This window comes from Mustela nigripes, chromosome 2, assembly GCF_022355385.1.
Source record: "Mustela nigripes isolate SB6536 chromosome 2, MUSNIG.SB6536, whole genome shotgun sequence".
In the NCBI taxonomy this organism is placed as follows: domain Eukaryota; kingdom Metazoa; phylum Chordata; class Mammalia; order Carnivora; family Mustelidae; genus Mustela; species Mustela nigripes.
Genome location: NC_081558.1, coordinates 61,877,959 through 61,902,616, shown reverse-complemented (window position 1 = coordinate 61,902,616; position 24,658 = coordinate 61,877,959). Strand labels below are relative to the sequence as shown.

Below are 24,658 nucleotides of genomic sequence, written 5' to 3'. Positions count from 1 at the left end.
ATCTGAGCAGAGGGAAGGCTGGGCTGGGCTGAGCACCAGTTTCTCCTCTGCTCACCTGGGAAATTCTCCCCCTGGGGGGATATTCCAGAACTCCTGGAGTACTCGGTCCCTGGGTCTTTTCCACGTTTGCAGTTTTTGAGCCATGGCAAGGGCAAAGCCCTCATTGATAGCCCCAAAGGACATGCCATGTGGAGGGGAAACTCTCATTTTATCCCCAGTTGCCTTCTGAATATTCACCACCAATTCATAAAAGCCACAGATGCTGATGACGGGCACATGTCACCACCGGTGAGTATTTACAGAAGGCCTGCAATGAGCCAGGCACCGTGTGCTAGAGGCATGGGGAAGAGGATGGAGCCCCTGCTGCTGGGGGTCACACACTCGTGTTGTCATTCTACCAATGCAGTCATGGGTCTTCCGTGCGGCTGACCCACAGCTGCCCAGCCCAGCAGTCCACGGGCAAGGGTGTCATCAGGTCCTGGGTAGAAGGAGGGGGCCCCCCAGGTCATGAGGAATGTGGAGGGAGAGCAAGCATTGGGGTCAGGGTGAGGTGCAACATGGCCCTGGGCCCCAAGGAGCTGCTAGCTGTTCTGCCCACACACCGCCCCCCCTGCCCCGGTGGGGCTGAGGCTCTGGCAAAGGGCCACTCAGGGCAGTACCTTCAGTGAAACAGTCTTCCGGATCCTTGACATCCTCACCCAGGTCAGGGATCTGCTCCAGGAGGTCAGCAGTGTTGGTCATGTCTGCTGTGCTTCCCTCTGAGTAGCTGTCCTCGTGAGTCTGTGGGCAGGGGTGTGGGATGGGGTGAATGAGGGTCACGTAGAAGCTCCAGCCTTGAGCCCCGAGTCTGGGGCAGCCAGGGGCTCCTGAGGGGAGGTGCCCAGACTTCTTCCCACTGCATAACCTGGAAATCTGAGCCCAGGGTGGGTGGGTGGTAACCTGCCCCAGGTTGAACTGAGGTTGGACTTCAGAGGCTCCTGAGTCTGTGGCTCTGGTCTGCTGGGGTCTAGGGTCAGGTGCAGGGGGTACTGGAAAGCACTGGGGTTGGGGAATGTGTCCAGCTGGGAAGAGACAGACATGGGTGGCAACACGGGCACACACTCGGACAAGGACACACAGTGGCAGCTTGGCACACGCAGTGGAAACAGGCATGCCCCCCACACCCAGAACAGAGTCCGAACCAGGCCAAAGGCACACACCGGTATGGGGTCAGACACAGAGAGCACGGGCCAGCCATCCAACCGACGCTTCTTGCCAGTTCATGAGTGCTGGGGTGATGAGCAGAGCCCGGAGTCAAAGCAAGAAGGGCCTGGAGACTGCCCTGCCTGGCCACACAGGGCTCTGCCAGCCAGCCCTTGAATAATCTGATTACAGAGAACCGTGGGCATGCGGCGTTGCGAGTGTCCGTCGGTCCCATGTGGATGCGGTCACTGGGGGAGGCAGTAGTGGTCACTGCCAGTGCTCGGCCCAGTTCCCTCTGGTAGGTCCACTGCACCATGAACACTGATGTGGAGCTGGCCCCTTCTTCCGAACACGGTCTATAGCCAGGGAGTGGCCATGCCCCGTAATAGCTTGTGGGTTTCAACCCAAGCCATAGGTGGCTGACACCCACTGTTGCACAGATGTCGGAAGACATGAGGCCAGCCCCTTGCCTGGGGAGGGGGTAGTGGGACAATGCCATGTGCAGTGTGTGCCCCAGGACTCCCCACTGGACCAGGCTGAGGCCTGAATCCAGGACCGAGCCTTTCGGAGCTTTTTCATTGGTTTCATCCTTCTTCTCGCTCTTCCCTATCAGCTTATCTGGGGGCACTCCCTCTGGGGGCCCAGGACGCCCGTCTCAGGCTCTGCTCCTAGGAGCCTACCCTACAGAAGGCGTGGCAGGGGCAAGAGGCTTCTGAGAGGGAAGGGAAGCCTTTGGTGGCCTTGGATCCTGTCTATGGTGCCAGCCAAGTGGGCATGCCTGGGTAGCTCAGCCTTATGCTCCACTTGGAGATGAGCTGGCTGGAGTCCTTGGCCTGCCTCTGCTCCTAAAGCCGTCTTCTTTTCCCTTCTTTCCGTGACTCCCTCTGCTGCTTTCTCAAAGTCCTCTTCAGTTTTGGCGTTTGTGATGGGGAAGGGTTGGATGCTGATGGGAAAGTCAAGAGGGCTTCTGGGTGCAGGGTGGAGCCTTGGCCCTTCTGGGGTCCCCGTGGCTTTGAGGGCTCATCCTTCTGACCCCCACTTCGTTGCGCAGTTGAACTGGGAAAGGCACAAGCCAGAGGAGATCTCCGCACTACTTTGTTTTTCAGACGCTGGAGCTGCACAAAGTACCAGGGGGCATTGGCTGGGAGATAGGTTCTCAGGAACCCGCTGCAGGTGGGATGAGGGGTCCTTGTCCAGGAACACCCAGCCCACCTCTCTCTTCCTTTGATGGGTCCTACCATGAACTGATTTGAGGAGACGAAGAAGTGTCATCATTCCAGTATGAAAACCCTCCCTCTCCATGACTTTGGACCCCTCCTGCATCTTCCTGCTCCCACATGCCTCTGTGTCAGAACCTCCAGGGCAGAAGAGTGACCTGTATTGTCAGGATGAAGATTCCAGCAGGTGCTCGTGCTCCAGAGCTGATCATGATCACAAAGTCTCCTATAAACCCATTGCACAAAAGGTACAACATTCCGTTGAAGCAAGTCACAGTTGCTGGACCAAGGGTTAGGGTCAGGCTGCTCTGCCTCTGAACACCTGCCCTCTACCTTCCACCATGCTTGGCATGCACGGGGGGTGGCTGTGTGGGGTCAGGGAGCATGACCAACGCCACAGTCCTTTAGCTCAGGGGCTGCAGACTCAAATGCTTACAGGCGTGGAATGCTTGCAAGTTGTGGAATGAAGTTAAGCATGTGGGTATGTGGCAAACCAGGGAGTTCTAGTCAGTGTCATGGAGGTGGTCATCACTTGTCTCCGGCGGGGTGGTTCTTCTTCCAATTTTTTTTTCATTTTTCCTACTTTTTTTCTGCATTTCAATGCAGAATTTTTGTTTGTTTTCTTGTTTTTTGTTTTTTTACATAAAAGCTACCAAGTTTTAAATGTTCGTAGCATATTCAAATTAAAATCCTTCTGTAGCCAGAACAAAACCCTAGATTAGGCCTCCCGTTTGCGGCCTTGGCCTTAGTCCAGGAGAGAAGCTGCTGGTGGCCAATGCTTCAAGAACTTGTTCTCAGGGGCCCCCAAAGTCCCCTGGAATGGGGTAATTCACAGGACAAACATTTGCCAAAGAGGACCAAAGCATGGGAACTGAGTGAGGAGGGATGAGCACACGGGGGGGTAGGGTTAGCACACGGAGCACACGGAGGCTGGCAGCTTCCAGAACCTTCCAGAATCTCTGGGCCCCATGCCACCCCTCCCCTGTCAGGGCAGGGCTGCCCGTGCCCCCCTCTGCGGACAGGTCTCCCACACTGCCTGTGACCGTGGCTATGGCTCCCACCAGGAAATGCAGGTGTGTGCGAGAACCCCTCAGACTGGCTCCGATCCAAGTGCGGCACCCCGCTGGCTTCAGGGACAAAGGTGTGTGTTACCTCACTGCACCCTGGGGCCGGGGACTCCACTTTCCGCCGCTGCCGCCAGTCTGCCTGAGCCACACTGGCCTCGGAGGAGGGGGTCTCTGACACCTGGCTCCAGGCCCTGGGCTCTGGGAGGGCCTCTGGGCTGCCGGAAACAGGCTGGGATTCCTGCCGAAGAGACCCCCAGCCCATGAGCTCCCTGGCCGAGTGTCCCAGGGCCCCACATAAGCAACTGGAGCACTGCCTCCTGCCCTCTTCATGGGGCCTCAGGTCACCGAAGGTCTCTCCCTCTGGGAGGATCCTGGTCAGTCTGGCCTAAGTCTCCCCTCCTCCCACTCCCCGGAAGGGTGTGGCTGGGGTGCACTGCCCAGTTCCCAAATGCTGGCAACTCCACTTAGGAGGGACATACAGACCTCCCCCATGAGTTCCCACGGCACTCTGCATGGCACCTTCCACACACGTGTGCACGCACACACACACATGCACGCACACTGGCCCCGGGGAGCCAGAGCCAACAGCCTCAAGAGAAGGAGAGGAGCAGGAAAGGGAGCATCCTGGAGATAACTGGTAGCCGTGGTCTGGGAACTGCTAGCACTGCCCTTCCCCAGCTTACACTGTCCCTGTCCCACAGCCTGACCGAAGGGGTAGAAGCTGGCCTCTGGGACCACTGGGAGGCAGAACGATGTGGAAGCAACTCCCCACGTGGGGAGCAGTGTCCCTTCACAGCAGACCCAACCGGCGCAGGCCCACAGCAAGCAGTGAGGACGGGCCCAGTCAGACAGAGAACCACTCACTGCTTGACCTAAAGACCTAAGAAGAAGCCATCTGTGCTTGGCTCAGGCCACGGGAGAACTGAGGGGATTGGGGGCACTGTCCCTTTTGTCCAGACTCTGGTCCTAAGTGTTAAAAATAACAGGTTGGGAGATAAGATAGTGCTGTCTCTGACACCTGCCATCTTAGGGATGCTTATTTTTAAATCTCCAAGTTAGTCCTGGGCCTGGGAGGAGGGGAAAGGGCAGTCAGGAGGTCAGGAGACTGCACTCCTCCCTCCCTAAGACATTCCGCCATATTAGTACTGGAGGGGGACGATGGTTGGGGGAAAAGGGGTGGGCAGGAGTGCTGACTCTGTCGTAGGTGTGCGAGGCACTCCTAGCAAGTCTCTCTCTTGCCATGCCTCAGTTCCCCTTTCTGTACAGTTCGCTGCTCCTGGCTAGTATCAGGCAAACAATGGACAATAGCCCCTTCCAAGGTCCCCTCAGGGCTGGGTTGGGAAGAGAGGGCTGACAGCTGGCCTCAGCACCCCACTGTGACGCTGCCTCTTGAGGGTGGCAGGGTCAGCTGCGTGAAGCAAGGCTGGGAGCCCTGGCAAGCACAGACCTGGGCCCTGTACAGGTAGGTGCTGCATATATGCGGGGGGTGGGGCAGTCACCTGCTTAGTGGACTCCTCCTCCGTGCCCAGGCTGTTCTCCTCATCGTCCTCTTGGTCATCCGTGTCTGACTCAGCCACAGCAATGGGCACACACACAGGTTCTGCATCCCCGGGGGGTCCCTGGCTCGGCCGCTCGTCTTCCTCAAACCGCGTCTCCTTGCGGGCCGGAGGCGCCTTCTCTGACTCCGGGGGTGGTGGGGTGCTGGAGGTGGCCATGCAGCTGGGCAGCTGACCGTGGCTGGCGAGGGCTGCAGGCTTCTGGGGACGCCGCTGGAGGATCCCGCAGCAGAAGTCCCAGGTGGTCCGCTTGAGGAAGCGCAGGCCTCGCTGGATACGTGCCAGGGCTAACTGGAGGTTGTTCATTTCCCCGTCATCGTCAGGGGCTGTGAGGTTGTCTGCACTGAAGGAGCTGAGCAGCAGAGCCAGGAAGAGGTTCAGGACCTGTGGAGGCCAGGGAGTCAGAAACATGCCTTTGGTTTAAGAAGCAATATACATTCAGGAGGACAGAATGGCAAGGGGAAGAGGCAGGATCTGGCATTCTGTATGGGGAGAGGATCACTTTTGACACCTGTCAAAAGTCAAAATGTCATCTTTGGTTGGCAGGGCACGTGACATGATTCAGGGTTGCTGTCTACACTGACCTCTGGCTGAGTCCCCAGCCTCGGCCACGCTGGCCTGCTTCGGCTCCCAGTTGCCCACCTTGCTTCCTCCGCCCTCACCTATGCCTCACGTCCAGGTATCTGGAGCCCAGGCTAGGGGATAAGGTGGAGGGGAGTGGTGTGGGGGCAGCCCTGTCCGCCCCCACAAGAACACCAGCTCCTCCCTTGTGGCCTGGTGCCCAGGTTTGGCTTCTTCCAGTGCTTTCCCCTTCAATCGGGCTGCTGCTCCCCAGCCTTTGCCTGATCATGACTTCCCATTTCAATGGCAATCTTGCTTCCACCCACGCCCAACAGCAGCCCAATTCCTGAGGCGACCAGGGAGGGGGCAGCATGGGCTGTGTTAGCTTCCCTCCTCCAGCAGCCTCTAATCTTCTCATCCCCAGGCAGATCCGCTAGGAAATGGCAGGGCTGTGTGCATGAGGGCAGCGGGCCTGGCCCTGGTCTGAGAGCCTGGCATACTCATAAGCTTCCTTAGAATACATAGTCTTGGCCCCTGGAGCAGGGCCAGGGCTGAATGAGGCTCCAGCCCAAGGGGCAGCCAGTTGAAGATGAGGAAGAGGGTGCAGCCCAAGAGCTGGATTCTGTTGGCAGTGTGCACCGATGCCCTGCCACCTCTCTGGGCCCCAACAAGTGGGGCTAGAGACAGCCTGACCACCAACTTGGCCTGGGCCCACCCTTGCCTGGTTAGGGCACATCTGGAGGAGAACCAGGGAGGTTTGGGGAAGGGATCTGTCTGGAAACTGCAGCCCCTGGTACTTGAGGCCTCTATGAGGTGATGGGAGTCTATGCTGTCCACACTGGCAAGAGTCAAATCAAGCAGATGTGAGGTCTGAGCATGTGTGGACCACCTGTGTACCCAGACAAGTAGCTCCACATCCACAGTGGACACTGACTTCTTCCTGAATCACTCACTTGCCTCCACCTGAAGCTTTCCAAAGAAGGAGCTTTCCAAAGCTCCTTCTCTGACATTGGGGTTTTTGATCTCTCTCAACTGCAGAATTCCCCACATTGTAAGGTACAAGGCAAGAGGCACCTGTCCTAGGATGCACAGATGGCCAGGGAAGCAAGGCTGGGTCCCTTGTGACAGGGTAGCTCGGACTCCCCCACGACTACCCAGGGTGACATACAAGTTCCCATGGATCCTGCCTTATCTGGACCAACATCTACTGCACCTGTGCTTTGCTCCCTTTGTTCCTTCCCACTCTAGTATCACCAATCACATCTACCCCAAACCTTCGTGTAGGAAGCCTTCCTTGATTTCCCCTATGGTGGGGATCAGCACCCAAGGGATACTCCTTAATGCTTCTGATCATTCTGACCAGCTTAAGAGTTATTTCAGGCCTGTTTGAGCTCTCCATCTCCCCACTCTCCAGTTGGTAAGCCACGGCAGGGCCACATTCAATTCTGTATTCCCAGCAGTTCCTGCCATAATATTTTGCATGCAACAGGGGCACAGGAAGTGTTTGTTAAGCTGAACTGAAAACCTGTGTGATAAATCATTGAACAGCAAGTGACTAATGAAGTAGTTGGCAGATGAGTAAATAAGTAAGTTAATGGATATTAAATGAGTATATAATGAAAAAACAGGTACCTAGGTGGGTGAATGAATGAAGGAGTAAATGAGGAGTGATGGAAATGGATGGATGGGTCAATGAGTGAGTGAGTAGAGAGCTGGATGGATGAATAGGTAGATGAAGAAGACTGGTGAATGAGTGAATGGACTGTGGGTTGACGGATGGATGTGGGGCTGGATTAGTGAGTGGAGGGAAAGATAAGAGAATAAAAATATGGGTGATGAATGAATGGATAGATGGTTGGGTGGATGAGTGAATGGGTGGATGAATAGGTAGGGTGTATGTGTGTGTGTGTGTGTGTGTGTGTGTGTGTGTGTTTATGAATGAAGAGCGGCTGACGGATGGGTGGTTGATGGGCAGATAGATGATGGGTGAATGAATGGGCGGATGGATATGAGAATGAGTAAGTGGGGAGTTAATGATTGGATGGCTGGGTGAGTGAGTGAGTGAATAAAGAGTAGACAGATTGGTAACTGAGTAGACAGATTGATGGATAGGTGGACAGAAGGATGGGTGAATTGGCGGGTGGGTGACTGATGAGTAGATCGATGGCTGGATAGGAAGATGCATGGATGAGTAGAGAGATGGAAGAATCAGTGGATGATGGAATGGTGATAAGTGCACAGATGGATGAGTAAATGGGTGCATAAGTGGGTGGACGAATGAATGGATGAGTAGATAGACGGAAGGATCGATGATGAATAGGTGGACAGATGGGTAAATGGATGGATGATGAGATTGATGGATAAATGGACAGTTCGATAGCTCACTGAGTGAATGAGTGGGTGGATGGAAGGAAGTTAAGGGAATGGGCAGAGGGATGACCGGTGGGCTGGTGTATATGGGGCCACTGGCCAACTTACCACGAGGTTGCCAATGACCATAACAAGCAAGAAGACGAGCAGGCACAGTGACTGCCCAGACACCTCCATGCAGTCCCACATGGTCTCGATCCACTCCCCACAGAGGATGCGGAAGATGATGAGAAAGGCGTGGAAGAAGTCCATCATGTGCCAGCGGGGCAGCAGGCCTGAGTCACTGATGCGGTACCTCTTCTCAGAGTAGTTTTTGCCAAAGAGCTGCATGCCCACCACAGCGAAGATGAACACGATGATGGCCAGCACCAGCGTCAGGTTCCCCAGTGCCCCCACCGAGTTTCCGATGATCTTGATGAGGGTGTTCAGGGTGGGCCATGATTTGGCAAGCTTGAAGACCCGTAGCTGGGGAGGGAGGTGTCCTTGTGAGGGGCTCTAGTTCCCGCCGCCCATGGATACCCTCACCCCCTGCTAGCTCCTACCTGAAACCCCAGGGGGCCCTTGGACACGTGTTTCTCCAGAAGCACACACTGCTCTTTCTCTCTACAGCCTGAGGGCAGCTCCGCTGGGCTCAGCTCTGAGTCAGGTCAACATCTCCAGCTTCATTTCCCCAACTCAGCCTTGCTCTTCATCCCCATACCAGCTTCCTACCCACCCCAGGCTCACTGCCAGGAACTTCCCATAGACTTCTCCAGCATGGAGTGTTCTTCTTCTTCCAGACTCATCTTCATCAGGTCAATCCATCTCTGACTTGCCCCATTCCCTCCAACCTTCTCTCTGCTCAGTTATCACAGAAAAGGGGGCCAGATGCTTAGCATTTATTGAATACCTGCTGTGCCAGGCCTGTGCTTAGGATACTCACGTCATTCAGAGCTTCCGACAACCACATGGGGTAGGCACTGTTATTGCCTCCTTTGGCAGATGAAGAAGCCAGCCCTTCTGGTGGAGTAACTTATCTCAGTCCATTAGTTCATGGCAGTAGAGTCAGGGTTAGAACCTATAGCTTGGGCTTTCTCTACTGCCTCTACCATCCTGCCTTCCAAGCCTCCAGTGAACCTAACAACACTGCCCAGACTTCCTCCAGGAAGCCTTCCCTGACCTACCTCCAGCCCCATGTGTGGACCTCTCAGGCTTTCTGCATTCCAAGAGTGGTCCAAAGACCAGCAGCTTTGGCCTCACTCGAGACCTACTAAATTAGGCACTGCAGTTTAACAAGATCACCAGATGATTTGCGGGCACGTTAGAGTTTCCAAAGTGCTGACTCTGAAACCAGCAGGCAGAACCCCAGGAGAGCTATTGGCAGGCCTGGCTCCACCTGTTATTTGCCATGTGGCTTTTGGGAAATTCATTTCACCTGGCGTTTAGTCTCCTCATCTGTGGAATGGGTATGTAGTAATACTAGTTCCTCTCCTGGGATACTACGAGGGCTAAAGGGGGCATGGTGAGCCATAAAGGGCTTTGCAAGTCATCAGGATGGCCATCCCCATAGCTTCCCAGAAGGATATCTCCTTTCTTGCCCTCCCCCAACCACCCGCATCACCAGCATTGGGGTACCCAGCAAATAGCTGTTGGGAGAAGGCATGATGGATCACAGTAGGGGTGACTGAGTGGTGACCTCAGAGGGCGTTGCCTCAGTGCCCTAGGCCCCCTCCCCTCCCTCCTGCAGAGGGCCCAGCTAGGTACCAGGCGGAAGGAACGCAGCACTGACAGGTTGCCCATGCGGGACAGGCCCAGCTCCATGAGGCTCAGGATGACAATGATGCTGTCAAAGATGTTCCAGCCCTGCTGGAAGTAGTAGTAGGGGTCCAGAGCGATGATCTTGAAGGTCATCTCTGCGGTGAAGATCCCCGTGAAGACCTGGGGTGGAACAGAGAGACCGGGGTTCCCAGTGTTTGGGCTGGAAAGACCATCGGGCCAGGAGGGGTGCCCCGCTTTTTGACTCTTGCTCCTGCAGGAACCCCCTCCTGGGCTGCCAGCTCTGACTGCACCTGGCTCCCAGTGGGTGCTTGCTCAGCCATGGACCAGGCCCCCGGGGACATATGCAGCCTGATGTCCCCACTCCCTCTTCAGCTCGCCACCCATGATCTGCCAGCATGGTCCTCAGAAACAGCCAGGCCCATCTCAGGCCCTGAAGAGAATGATAGCTCTAGGAAGCACCTGGGGGCAGGGGAGGCTGAGGTGGGGGGTATCACAACCCAGCCTGACACCCTCCAGTCCCTGTCTCCACAGGAAGCACTCTTACTCCTCATGTGCCAAATACACGCATTCCCACGAACACTCAAGGCTTCCGTGTCTCAGGGCCTCTGCCCATGCTCTTCCTGCTCCATCTTGTCCACACACTGGGGTGGTTTATTATCTGCTTTATTATCTCTGTAATAACAATCACCCAACTCTTCTTGAGGGCATGACCACATGCCAGTCCTGGGCTAGAATGCAGTGCATATGCCCAACAACCCACAAAGAAAGTATCATCATCCCCATTCTACAGGGAAGGAAACTGAGACACTGAGAGGTTAATAATTTGCCTGAAGTCACATAGCCGGTACATCTGAGAACCAGGAAATGAACTTAGGGTTGTCCTTCAAGATTTAGAGCAACCCCCTCTTTCCTTCTGGAAATATTCCTAAGGTAGACAAAGGCTGGGTTTCCCTCCATTTGTTAGACACAGTTTGGAGCTCCTCAGCCTGGGCCAGCAGAGTCCTGTGGTCAAGAAGCCCATCATGTGGTGGGTCATGCAGCTGTGACCATTTCCAACCGCTCCTCAGTGGGCCAATAGCCTGGAGGGGCCCATGGTTTCTGGAGGAGGGGACGCCCTAGGAGGGTGTGGCTGGCAGGAAGTTGGACCTGCTTCCGAGGCCTTCTTGGATCTCAGGGGGTTGTTGTGAGGGTGGGGAGGAGTCATTGAGGTCTTCTGTGGGTGAGGGCTGAGGTCGGAGGGCCAGACCATCCCTAGAGATAGCACCAGGCCTGTGAGGGAGGAGAGGTCAGAGACAGCGAGACTGAGTAGCTTGTTGGGGTCGGCAAACAGGGGTGATCACCCAGGCCTCGGCAACCCCTGTCCGGGGCTCTGTGCTGAAGGGAGGCAAAGGTAATCCCTAGGCAATGCAGGGATGCCTGCATTAGTCCTTTCCTCCTCTGCTCATATAAGGCCCTGTGGCGGTGGGCTAGGGGGCAGGGATTGCTATGGGCCTTGGGGCAGGGCACCAGGACGGCTGGCGGGGGGCTACCACGGCATCACCGGTCAGCCAGCCCTCGTGAATTCAGGGATCCGCTCAGGGCTTGTACCCAGAGAGAACTGTTCTCCCACCAGCTGGGGTCTTATGGAAAGGAGGGCCTGTGACATCTCTTGGCCTCAGCTTCAATGCCTGGGCTCCCTCCTGTGTGGGGAGGCTGGGGTTCTTCTCCCATTTCCTCAGCACCCCAGCCTGTCTCGGGGTTCTATACCCATAATTTTTCCATCCCTCTGACTCCATCTCCTACTGCTCTTCCAGCCTGTCTCCTCACTGTTCCTTCCTCAGGGCCTTTGTACCTGCTGCTCCCTTTCCCTTGCACCACCTCTGCTCTCCCCATTCACAGGGCTCACTTCCTTCAAGTTTGGGCTTAAAAGCCACCTAACGGATGAGGCTTCCTGATGCTTAAAATCATGGCCCCCTCCCACCAAACTCCTCCTCCCTCTTCTCTGCTTTATTTTTCTTTCCCTCACTTTCTACCATGTAACAAACTGTATATGTAGCTACAGATTTGGCTAGACTGTAAGCTCCACAGGAGGGACCTTTTCTGTCTTACGTTACAAGAATGGTGCCCAGCCAGTAGGCAACCACCCAATATTTGTTGAATATAAACATACAAATAGCTGGGCCTCCGACCTTCAGCTCCTGCATGCCCTGTGTCCTGTCAGCCACACTCCCTGCCCTGGGTCTCCCTGAGAATCCCTAAGGGTGGGGCCTGCGAAGCCCCTTCCCCTCACCCCTGCCGGCCCTCTGGTCTCCCTTATCCTTTCTGAGGACCCCAGGGTGGGTGTGTTCTTAAGGCCAGTTCACCAGACCCAAGAGTGCTCACATTCATTTCAGGGACAGGAATGAGTGTGAGTACTCAGGAGAGATCCCGCCTCCCTTTGCCCAAGTGCAAATCTGTCTTGGCAGTAAGAGAGCACATATTAGTTGGCATTGGAAGTCAGAAGAGCAAGATAGCAGAAGCTCTTGGGGAATGCCTCTTGGGGGAAGTGATAAGGAACCAACAACATCACCTGGATGCTTGAATCTTGAAGACCCCTGACCCTGCTCGAGCAGAACCTGTATTCTGACTAGATACCCAGATTCTAAGTTTGAGAAAGGCCACTGGTTCTCAAATGTGGGGCACTTTGGAATCACCTAGGGAGCTTTAAAAATACAGATGCTTGGGTCCCACTCCCAGAAATTCTAGTTAAATTGGACTGGAGGACAGCCCAGGAGTTAAGTGTTTTTTGTTCTTAATTTCCTAGGTGATGCTAGTATGCAGCTAAGCTTGAGAACCACTGATTTATAAGGGCATAAATTTTGGTGCCAGACTCCTCCTTCCAAAGGACCAGCCCAGGCTTTCTAAGGCCATGTGATCAAAGCCTGTTGGTTTAAAGACATGTAGAGAATGGCGGCCAGACTCAGTTTCCAAAGCTGGGTCTGCTGCTGTGTGATCTCAGGCCAGTTTCCTCATCTCCCAGAGCCTTGAGTGTCCTCATATGTAAAATGGGGATAAGGACAGCTCCATAGGAAGTTACTAAGAGTTAGAGCTAATGGATGCAGAGCAGATGCTCCCCACCACAGGCCCATTATTGTTACCATGGCATTATTTATTATAACTGATGTGAGAAGCCAAGAGTGCCAGGCCCAGGCAGGGGCTGCCTTCAAACAACTCTGCATGTTTTATAGGCTCACTGGGATCTGGCAGTCAGAGACTGGAGGGTGGGGACCCACTTCCCCTGACTCTGGGCAAGAGGGCCACTGAGCAGCGCTGATGGTAGCTTCCCAGGAAGTGGGGGTACCTTTGGGAAACTTTGAATTCTCCTTGACCATATTTCTTTAATATCTTTTATGTAAACTTGCTTTCGCAACTTAATTCCTGGGAACATCCTTCAATGTCAATGAAAAATGATCTACAGCATCTCTTTTCTCCTTCCTTCCCCTCCTTCCTTCTACCCTCCCTTCCTTCCTCCCTTCCATCCATCATTCCTTCCTTTCTTCCTTCTGCCCTTCCTCCCTCCTTCCCTCCCTCCTTCCTTCCTTCCTTCCTGAATAGTTGTGGAATATTCCACTGCACAGATGTGCCATAGTATTTCCCTGTGATGAGCCTTTTGTCTCTATTAGAAACATTACCATAATAAATATCCTTCCACATACTTGTTTTAAAACATCTTGCCCAATTCTTTTCTTAGGATAAATTTCTGGAAATGGAATTGCATAGTCAATGAGCATTTTTAGAGATTCTGACACATACATTTTAATTGGGCAATGCCTGGAGATTGAAGGTTGCACAATAGCCTATCTTTGCTGCGACTTGCTTTGAGGCATAAAATGTGGTCATTTTGTAAACGTTCCATGTATGATTTCTTTAACTACTGGGTGTTGTGCTCTGTACATTCATTAAGTCAAGCTTTTCATTTCTGTTATCTAAGTCCTCTAGATCCTTGGTGATCTTTTGTAAGCTTGACCCGTGAGTTATGAAGGGTAGTCTCCCACTAAGATTGTGGTCTTGTTAAATAGATCTTTCTGTCTGCTTTATATATTTGGAAGCTATGTAATTTAGCGCATTCAGGTAGAATGATATGTTCCTGGTGAGTTGTTCTTTTCATCTTTATGTTTTATATCTCTTTATCCTTTAATAATACTTTTTCTTTAAAGTTTATTTTGTTTTATATTAATATAACTCCATCAATTTTCTTTAAAGTATTTGCCTGTTCTATTTTTTTCCCCATCTCTTTTTATTTAATCCCTTTTAGGACTCTGGATCCCAAAATATACTCAGGTACCTTCTGTAAAAAACATATAACTTCATTTGATTTCTTTACCAAACCAACAATCTGTCATTTAACTGGTGTCTGTGGTCCCTACCTTTATTTATTATGATTCCTGGTATATTTGGACTTCTGTTTTTATTTTATTGTATCTTGTATTTTTTTCCTCTTTGTTTTCTTCTATTAGATTAAGTTGTAAAATTTCTCCATTTTCCTTTCTTCTGGCTTGGCAATTAAGACTTCCCATCCCTATCCTCTTAGAATACTCTAAAAGTTTTAACAATCAGGCTTGAGTTAAGAGTGTCTAAGGTACTATTTCAGAGTGTACATGAACTTCAGCCCCTCTTACCTCCAATCCCTGCTCCATGCCTATTTTATATGCTACTCCTGGAGGGAGGGCCACTGAGCAGTGCTGATGGTGGCTTCCCAGGAAGTGGGGGACATTTTAGTTCCAATGTTTTAGTTCCTACTTTTTATACCCTGCAATCAGCACTCTTCTTATTCTTGTGTTTACAGTCAATGCTTGCTTAGCTTTACCCACATTCTTACTAATCCTTTCAGGTTCTTCTCAAATCCTGTTTCTGCAATCATTTTACTTCTTTCTGACATACAGATTTTTGTGTACTTTGTGTGTGTGTAGACTCTCAGTAATCAGTGTCTTTCGAAAATGGCAGGACAATGGATACAGAATTCTAAGGTGTCCACTGTTTTCTCCCAGAACTTCGGAATGATTATTCCACTGTCTTCTGAATTTTGTTGAAGCTACTGTAGAGTTTGCCATCTATCTAACTGTTGTTCCTTAGTAAGCTATCTTTCTTGTTTTGGTTGCTGTATGATGTCTTTGCTTTTTACATTCATGGTGTCTAGATATTTTATTTATCCTGTGAGGATGTGATGTAATTCCTGAATCTAAGGGTTCATTTCTTTGATCAGTTCTCACCTATTCTTTTCTTGAACACTCTTTTGCCCTCATTGTCCTACCTTTTCCTTTGGAACCCCAATCAGCTGTGTGCTTGACCTCATTCTGACTCCATGTCTCTGAACCTTGATTTCATATTTTCTCTCTCTTCATCTCTCTACATTCTGGGAAGCGTCCTTAGATCTAAAATTATATTAATTTTATTCTCTCCCTAGCTATATGAATGTGCTATTTGATTTATACATTGAGATTTTAATCTCAGTGGCTATATTTTCCATTTCTAGAAATTTGATTTGGTTCTTTTCCAAAGCTATATTATTCTTTAATGTTTAATTCCTTCTTCTATGTCTTTAGTTATTATGAACATTCTTATTTTATAATCTGTATTAGACAGTTATATTATGTGACGTTCTTAAGAAGATAAGCGTGTGTGTGTGTGTGTGTGTGTGTGTGTGTGTGTCTATGTCCATCTGTCTGCTGACTCTTCCTCATTGTGGTTTATTTCCTTGTGTGTTTTGTAATTTGGAGAATATGCTTGACCTGGGTTAAAAGTATGTCTTTCCAGAGAAGTTTTGTGATTACTTCTTGCAGGGACCCCAAGATATCATAGGATCCATTTTATCTGTTAAATTTTTAGGCACTGGTCCCAGAAACACTGAGCTATAAATTTGAACTCCAAATCTATATAAGGCCAAATTCACAGTCACAAGCTTCCAGAGGTTACTTTTCCCCTCTTCTTCAGCCCTGGCTGAGAATGACAAGCTTCCTTTATCATTTCCCAATTTCAGTGTCAGGAGTTTTTTTCTGGTTAACCATTCTACTGAAAATAGGGTTATATTCTTATGGGGCTACTCAGTTCCAACCCTTACTCACATTGTCTAAAGACCTGCCTTGTCTCTATAGTTACACTAAAATCCATGTCCCCAGATTACCCAAATCAGCAATATTACCTGCTCTTGGCTCCCACCAGGGCAACTACAGAACCGTTTCACATGATTACTGCTATGGTTTTTAAATTCCTCTTTGTTTCTGGCACTACGGGATTTTTGTTACTTTCTCATGAGCTTTGATATGCATTTCAAAGAACATTTGCTGTTATTTTTAGTTGCTTCCTAGTAGGGGACTTTTCAGGTTTTTTGGCCCACAATGTTAGGAATAGAAGTTGCATTTGTTCTTCAGATGATGGGCTAAAGTTCAAATTTACTGATCTTCTCTTTTATGGAAGTGGTCTTTAATGACATGCTTGAAAGGTTTTTTTCCCCTACCAAGATTATTTTCCCATGCTTATTGTTGTGGTTTTGTTTCTTTACATGTAACATTTAAACCATGGAGAATATATTAACTTCAAGACAATCAAAACCTTACACAGTAGCAATAAAGCTATCCAGATGAAATAAAACAAAGCTATATTCCAAGGACATGACCTTGGAATAGAACCCCAAGTTTAATACAACTTCAATTCAGTCACAGCTCAGTGATCCAGGGAAGCCACCAGAGATCTTTATCACCTTGACTTGCGCTCAATGCCACCCAATGGTCACATTCCTATAAAACCACATTTAACTGCAAACCTACATAGCCGCCACCTGAGGACCAGCCCACACAAGGCTGGCACAATTGCGCCATGAGACACCTGTAGACTGTAATAGAGCTTTCCATTCTGTTTGCATATAGAAGGAAAGAAAGTAGATTTATAGCAAAATGGACTCTGGCTTGTGAAAAAGAATTGAAGAATTGAAGACCCCAAGAAAACGATCTAGAGGTCTAGATATGGAAAGTAATAAAGGAAAAAAATCCTCACACTCTGCAGCATAGGAGACCTGCCTGCCTGGGGGGGTCACCTGCGCCATAGGGACCAAGATAGGGCTGGCTCTGCAGTAAGAGGAAGCTTGGACTTCTGCTTCTCTTAGCAATAGACTTCTCTTCCACCCAACCTCAGTGATGGTGCCGGAAGCTCCTTTCAGAAGCCACCAGGCTCTCTGCCAGGCTTGACCCGGGATCCCCTAGAGAATGGCTGTCTGTGTTTAACTGGGCAGAGCCAGTGGGGCCCTGTCTCTTAGACTCAGGAGACAGTAGTCACATGCCCAGCTCTGTCACCACTATGTCACTTCTTGAGCCTCAGTTTCCCATCTTTAGAATAAAGAGGTAGGACCTGATTTGATCTCAAGGAAAAAAAAATCAGAATCAGAACCCAGACGTTCTGACTTCCAGGGGCAGCCTCTTTAATAACAGCAACAGTGATGATAGCCACAGACAACAGCTATCATTTATCTTGAGTGCTTACTGTTTATCAAACTCTGAGCCAAGCCCATTATACACATTATCTTATTCAATTCTCATTAGCTTCCTATGAGTTTGCAATTGTCATACTAATTTTACATTTATTAAATTAAACAAATACTTATTGTGCCAATGACTGAGAGTAACTAATTTGCTTGAGGTTACATAGTTAGTAAGAGCTGACTCAGAATTCAAATCTGGCTTTGCCTGATTGGCTCAACTACACCCAACTATCCGTCCATCCATCCATCCTCTCTCGTCCATCCATCCTTCCCCTGAGAGAACTGCCTCTTATTGCATACACTCTCCTCTCCCAGTACTAATCGCCATATCTCACATCCCTGCACATTTCAAGTTTACCCTCAACTCACTTTTGTTTTCCAGCCCTGGGGCATCTTTATCCCCAACTCACTCCCAGCTATAGCTCTCATCTCCTTAAAACCTGATCCTGACCCTTCCTGTTCCAAGATTCTTCCACGGTGACTCCCACCTTCAGAAGATCCTTTCGTGCTCTGCATCACCCCCCATCACTACCCATGAAGGCTGTGCCAGCTAGCCGAGAGTTCCTCACACCAGGATGCCCATCTGAGAGTGAACTGCTGGCAGCCCTTACCAGGTTTCCAACCTGCAGCATCTCCTCGAATTCGGTTGTCATGTTGTAGTGCTCCAGAGCCATGAAGAGTGTGTTAAGCACGATGCACATGGTGATGGTGAGGTCAGCGAATGGGTCCATGACCATGAACTTCACTTTCTGCTTGATGGACAGCCACAGTGGGCAGCACTCCCAGATCAGGTAGCGCTGGGCAAAGCGATGCCAGCATGGTGGACACTTGCGGTGAGACTCTTCCAGCTCTAGGGGCAGGGGCAGCCAATGAGCTGGTTTGATTTTTGTGGATTGACTCACAGATAATTTGGTATCCCAGAAAAGATGTATGACTTAGCTGGGGAGATGGCAGGGCTCCTTCGTGACAGGGGGACCGTGAAAGGGACAGGGAAGGCTAAGGGAAAATGTGGCTTATGACCTGGCCCCTTACTCTGGAAATAGGATAGGGGAGGGCCACAGGGGCAGGAGGTCAGGATGGATGTGAGGACAACTCGGGCAAGACAGATTATGACAGATAGGGGCTCTCTTGAGACAACAGTCTCACACAGACATGGGGACACCTGGGGAGGACAAGCTGAAAAGGACAAGACAACATCTGAGACAGGCAAGTTTGGATCTAAGGACACCCAAAACAAGAAGAACAGACGTTGGCATCTAGGACATGTTAGGACAGATGGCAGGTGCCTGGAACAGGCCAGAGAAGATGTGAACACATATGGGACAAGAGGAAACAAGATGGGGGTGGTGGTGCCAAGTTCAGACTGGAATGCCTGGGGGCTTCCTGGGGGGTACTGGCTGGGACAGATGTGGGGTGCCTGCTACAATAGGGCATAGGCTATTCCAGCTGGGATAGCTTCCTATCCCAGCTGGAATAGCCTGGGGTGGGCATGGAATGGGTGGGAATAGGCTAGGGCTGGCATGCCTGGGCCAGGATTGTTTCGGGAAGGCATGAGGATGCTTGGGAAAGGACAGGGTGAGACTGGGAAGCACCCAGGACAGTCCAGGACAGCTGTGGGAATGTTTGGAAGAAACACAGACATGGCTCGGGAGGATGAACAGGCAACAGAGACTGGAAAGTCTGGGCCCACTGTGGGTATGTCTGAGGCAAACCTAGAAGCTGGGGGATGCTTGGCTCAGGTCAGGTTAAGTGGGAGGGGGCAGGAGTGGGAGCATTTGGATGACATCAGGGGAAGCTGACCTTCCAGGGCGCTGGTGAGGACACTGACTGCGCTGAGGGCCCGCTGCCGCTCTCCCGGCTCCTCGAAGCCATCCATGCACGGAGCCTGGCGGTTCAGCATCTGGAGCCGGCCCGGCTCCTCCGACGGGGTGGTCTGGGAGCAACCAGGAGATATGCATCAGCCCGGGAAGGGGGGGTCCTCCTGAACCTGGGGCAGCTGCTGGGCCTGGAACAGTGGTCCTGGACTCAGGATTGGGGTGGGGGGGTCATGGGGAGACAGGATGGGGGTCTTAATGGGACACGGATGCTGGGTTTCTCTGCTCCCAACTCCTTCCCTGTTCATAACTTCCCCCATCTCTCTTGCCAATCATCATCTCCATCCTCCTTTCTTCACTGTCTCTCATCAGTGGTAATTCTTGAGTGTGGACAGGAAACTACATGTACCAAGTTCTATTAACCAGATGCTGTCATTGTACATTAGTACATGCAAAAACAGTCTGGGAGTCTTAATTGACCACAAGCTCTCTGGAGTCAAGAGCATAAAGAAACGTAAAGGGGAAAAAAAAAAAAAACAAAAACAAAACCCTGCTCTGAGGTGACATTAATAGAAGCATAAAGCACAATGCTTAGACATAGCTGGTGGGAGCAGCTGTGGAGGCAGTTTGGCTCTACCTACCAAGAAAATTTTAAATTGGCTCGGCAATTCCTCATCTAGCCATCTAACTTCATAAATAATTATACACGTGCACCCAAAATATATATGCAATGATGTTCATTGCAGCATTGTTCTTCCTCCCGTAAAAACAAAACCAATCAATAGAAAGAATATTAAAATCAATTATGGATACAGTCTGATTCTGGACCCTGATACAGACACAAAGAGAGGAGGCAGTCCCATGTGTGTTCCCATGGGAGCACCTCTGAGACAAACAGTTTGATGAAAAAACAAGCAGAAGCCCTGAAAGATACACACGGAACTGTCAAGGTGAGGATATCTGGGTAATGGGATTGTGGCGGGGTGGAGGAGCAAAGGAGAGGGAGAAGTCTTCCTGTGCTCATACGCTTCTGCACTGTGGGATTCGTTGTCCTTGTGCTGGCATCATTTCTGTAAGCAAAAGAGCCAGATCTGCGGACAGATGTGGTGTGTCTGATAGAAGGAGGTGGTGGCAGGAACTCTCTAGGCTTACTCAGAGCCCTGCCTCCCAGTACAGGGGGAAGGGTGGGGCATGAAGCCTTCCCATCAGCGTGGCCCTCTATGACCACAGTGCAAGAGCCTGAGCTGGGGCTGCGGAAGGCATGGGGCTGTTCAGTGTGCAAGTGTGAGGCCCTATGATCTCTGTAGGTCAGAAGGAAGAGGGGCCTAGGTTACCCAGGGAGGCAGAGTCAGGACTTGGGGTGGTCACCAAATTGATCTGCACTCCAGTTAAAGTCAATTTTTGCCATTGGTGGGACTGCCCTGAAATGTGCCTAGTGAGGGAGTGAGCTTCTGGTCATGGAAGTATTCAAGCATTCTACCTCCTCCTCGACAGTGATAGTCTGAGTTATTATTTAGTAAATATTTCCTCATTGCTCTCCCACTGTGGGGAAGCACCCTTCCCTGTCTCACTAATGACACACTGGCTTTGGCTCCAGTAATCATTTATGAAAACAGTTTCCCCAGGTAGCTGCCACACGTTTGACCTGAACCTCAGCACTGAGGCATTTAGAGCAGCCCTCAGCCTGACCCATGGTGAGGAGCCAAGCCAATGTGCAGCCAGAAGCAGAGCTGCCCAGCCAAGCCCGACCTAGACCAGCCAAAACACAGGTAAGTGGCAGGTAAGTCAGTGTGAGAATAAAGGCTTATGTTTAGCCACTGACTTTGGGCGTGGTTCGTTACACAGCATTATGGAGCAGGAGCTAGCTGTTACACTGCACTAGTGCATGCTATCATCTCTTCCATTTTCCAGACACAGCAGAAAGGGATTCCCTTAAAAAGGAAATCAGGCCACTATAATCCGTGCCTCCCCTCTCCCCATGCTTTCCATCTAACTCAGAGTAAATTCAAACCTTTTATTACCTACGAGGCACTGTAGAGTCCAAATCCTAACTCACCAAAAGTGTTTCTGTATCCCTCCTAGCTGTTTCCATCACACCTGACTCTGCCTGGCTCTCTCATGCCTCCAACACGCCAAGCCTCCTCTCCTTCAGGGCTTTCGTACTTGCTGTTCCCTCTGCCTTCAACATGGTTCTTCCACATCTTTGTAGCTGGCTCTCTCAAATCATTTGCCTGCCAATTTTAATGTCACCTCCTCAGGAAGGACTTCCCGAGGATTCTAAGAGCCATCCCCAACCCCCCACCCCCAGCAACTGTCTGTCCCATGACCCTTACTGCTAACCTGGAAACGCTGACCGGTTTGCCATCTGTCTTCCTGACTACAAAGTAAACTCCACGATGTTGGCGCTCATCTGTTCTGTTCACAATATCCCTGCAGCCTCCAATTCAATGTGGCAGGCTGGCATTGGACAAATGTTGGCTGCATGGATAATTACTTGAGAATCAGAAGGCTTAGATTAAGCTCTAGCCCTGCCTCTAACTAGCTAGATGAGGGTACGGGGTGGGGGGGAGGGAGAAGACTGTTGCTCCCCACCCCTATCTGGCCTTCTGGGCCACATGCTCTCCTGTAGACAAAGGAAAGTTTCACCCTCTACCCCCTTGACTGGGATAAATTAAACATGAGCTGTCTGGTGGGCTGGCCCTTCTTCCCCCCCTCTTATCTTGGTTGAGTGCCCACTATGTGTCCCACACAATGCTCTGTCTTCAGTTTTAGAACTGGGCAGACAGGCCTCACTGGGGACCCGGTGGAGGCAGAGAAGGCATTCCCCCTGGCCTACAACCCCCTAATCTCTTTAACTTTACAATGTTTCCGTCTTGGTCTGATAATTCCTTTAACTTTGCAAATAAGCCCCTTCGTCCGCTAATCCCTTTGAGGTTACAAATGGGCCCTGCAGAAGTGAGAAAGGGTGAAGTCAGAGTGTCCGGTAATGAAGTGTTTGAACTTGGATTCCTTCTGACATGTGCAGCACAATGAGATGATTTTCTCCCTAATGAGATTAGGAAATTCTATTAGTGTTCTGGGCTGCTGACCTGATTCCACACATGCGCTGAGACCTGCAGGAGGGCCTAGGCCACTGGGATTCAGTGTTCCTGAAAGGCCAGGCCAGAAGTCCCACCCTCCAGGTGACTGCCAGGGCCCTCCAGGCGCACCTGGAAGGGGTGGTCTGCCTCCAGTGCTCTCTCAGGACCCTCTCTCTGACTCCATGCTCTAGAGGACTGTGACTGCCCAGGAGTCTTTACTCCTTCCTCCTCAGTAATAAAGGGTAACAGATAATAACAGCAATGACTTGAACATGAGGCAAGTACCAGTCTAATCACCAGACAGGTCTTAACCCTTTTAGTCCTCACCACAAACTGTTGACGTGGATATTAATTTCATTTCCACTTAACCAATGAAGAAGCTGAGGCACAGAGCGATTCATTAACCTGTGCCAAGTCCCGCAGCCAGAGTCCGTCTGAGCTGGAGCAAAACAGCCCATTTGGCTGTGAGCCCTCTCTCTTCAGCCCCACCTTCCCAACCAAGGCTCCCTGTCTTATTCTAGCTTCCTCAGGAAGTCTCTTCTCCTCTGTCTCCTGCAGGCCTTGGGTATAAACCACACATGTGCCCTTTCCCTGGGTGGGCTGCTCTGGGCACTGTGTTGGGGGCAGGGGTCAGCAAGGACACTCCAGGGCTGGCTGACTGATCTGAGCTCTGGCTGGCCTTTCATGCTCTGCCCTGTCGCTCTGCTGCCTTTTTGATGATAACTCCAACAGCTTTCGCCTTTGTTCCGTGGGTTCCAGCCATTCTGACCTCATGGAATTTCCTTCAATAGGCTGGGCACTCTCACGGCCTCAGTGCCTTTGCACTGGGTGCTCTTGAGGCCTGGAACATGCTTCCCTCAGATGATACAATGATGGTGTATAATTATAACATTATCACAGCATCAACATACTCATGATGTCCTGATTGCTGTACCCATAGGAGATAGCAATCTGAGATGGGTGTTTTTAATTCATTTTACAGATGACAGACACACAGAGAAAGAAAGCAACTTGCCTACGGCCATCCAGCTGGTAAACTATGAGCTGGAAATCAAACCCAGCTTGTGTCTAGAATCTGGGTGCTGTATCACCCCCTACGCCCAGTTTCAGAAAGCAGCCTGGGCTCCCACCCTTGCCTCCTTTAGGTCTTTGTTTAAATGCTTCCTAATGGGTAAGGGTTCCTGCTCCCCCACCCTTACTCGTGCCCTCCCACAGCACTCATTACTTGTGCTAATGTTTACCATTTTGCAAAGTACTGAAATATTTAGGCTTGATAAATAACTGTTGTCCAGAATGCCGTAAGTATCCCCTGGCCATTCTGGCCTCTTTCCTAGAAGCCTCCGCATTGTTCAAGATCCAGTAACTCCACGGGCTAACCCCTGGCACACACAGAGCCTTCAGGATACCAGTTCTGTGCCACGGTGGCATCTCAGTGCCTGGGCCTTACCAGTTGCTAAATATTTAACTCTCTTCCCTGTTTATCAACATTATACACTGTATAGATATATATACCTATTTTTCTTCTTTGATGTTTGCCCATCTGCCTCCATTATCAAGAAAGTTCTACGAGGGCAGAGAATTTTTTTGGCCTTTTTTTTTTTTTTTTTTTCCGCTCTTCACCCCCAGAGCCCGGCATACAATAGGTGCTCAGTAAATATTAGGTGAGAATTTTGGACCTGTCACTGGTGACCAGTTTCAGAGACCAGATCTGGCCTGGGGCTGCATTGTGGGGCTGGCTCACCGTGTCTGGGGGGGGATCCAGGATCACAGGGCGGAGGAGGTGGCTCCCTGGGGAGGTAGCCTCAGGGTCACCTGCCCCCAGCAAGGAGACCACCCCGTTGCAGTCCACCGTGCTGTTCCTTTTACCATTGAGGGCGTGACTGAGAGCCGAAGTCTCCGGACTGAGCTGTCCCTGGGCACTAGGCCGGCGCAGAGGCCAGGGCACCAGCAGTGACGTGCGGTGGCTCTCGCTGTCCCCCGCTGTACTGTTTTCATCATCTGCAAAATCTGTCTCTGAGCCCAGGTCTCGCCTGCGAAAGGTGAAAATGCTCCCGCGGCTGGAGCGCGGCTTCATGGATGTCCTGCTGAGGCCATGTGCGCTGCTCAGACGATTCTGGGGGCACAGGGAGAAGGCACATGACCAAGCCAGCTCTTCACGTGCTCGCAGCCTCTCCCCTGTGGTGTTCTTTGAGACCGAGACTGAGAAGTTCTCTCACAGCAATGAGAGTTGGGTTTTTTGTTTTTTGTTTTTTTGAAGTAGGCTCCATGCCCAGTAGGGCTTGAACTCATGAGTCTGAGATCTAGACCTGAGCTGTGATCAAGAGTCAGATGCTTAACTGACTGAGCCACCCAGGTGCCCCAAGCATTGAGGGCTTTTGTTGGCCACTCAGGAACTGGGGTTGGCGGCGGGGTGTGTGTGGGGGAATTGCTGAGTTAAGCTGTGTTCAGAGGAGGGGGTAGAGACAATCCTGCCTCATCTAGGACTTCTGCTCCCTTAAAGCTTGTGCCTCTTGGGCTTTGAGACTCAAGCTTGCCTGTGCCTGAAGATGTGCCTATGGCTGGGC

The 24,658-nt window shown here is 51.0% G+C and overlaps 1 protein-coding gene across 1 annotated transcript in view; it reads right to left on the bottom strand.

The window, feature by feature from the left end:
• The window catches only part of SCN5A (sodium voltage-gated channel alpha subunit 5), a 91,000-nt gene that overhangs the window by 24,044 nt on the left and 42,298 nt on the right, over window positions 1–24,658 (bottom strand). Inside the window, exons 12-19 of the mRNA XM_059390533.1 lie at window positions 23,836–24,207; window positions 19,001–19,133; window positions 17,812–18,050; window positions 9,697–9,870; window positions 8,062–8,418; window positions 4,966–5,406; window positions 3,552–3,704; window positions 660–780 (exon numbers count right to left, since the gene is read on the bottom strand). Of these exons, the coding sequence (XP_059246516.1) occupies window positions 660–780; window positions 3,552–3,704; window positions 4,966–5,406; window positions 8,062–8,418; window positions 9,697–9,870; window positions 17,812–18,050; window positions 19,001–19,133; window positions 23,836–24,207 (1,990 nt within the window). The remainder of the gene's footprint in view (window positions 1–659; window positions 781–3,551; window positions 3,705–4,965; window positions 5,407–8,061; window positions 8,419–9,696; window positions 9,871–17,811; window positions 18,051–19,000; window positions 19,134–23,835; window positions 24,208–24,658) is intronic.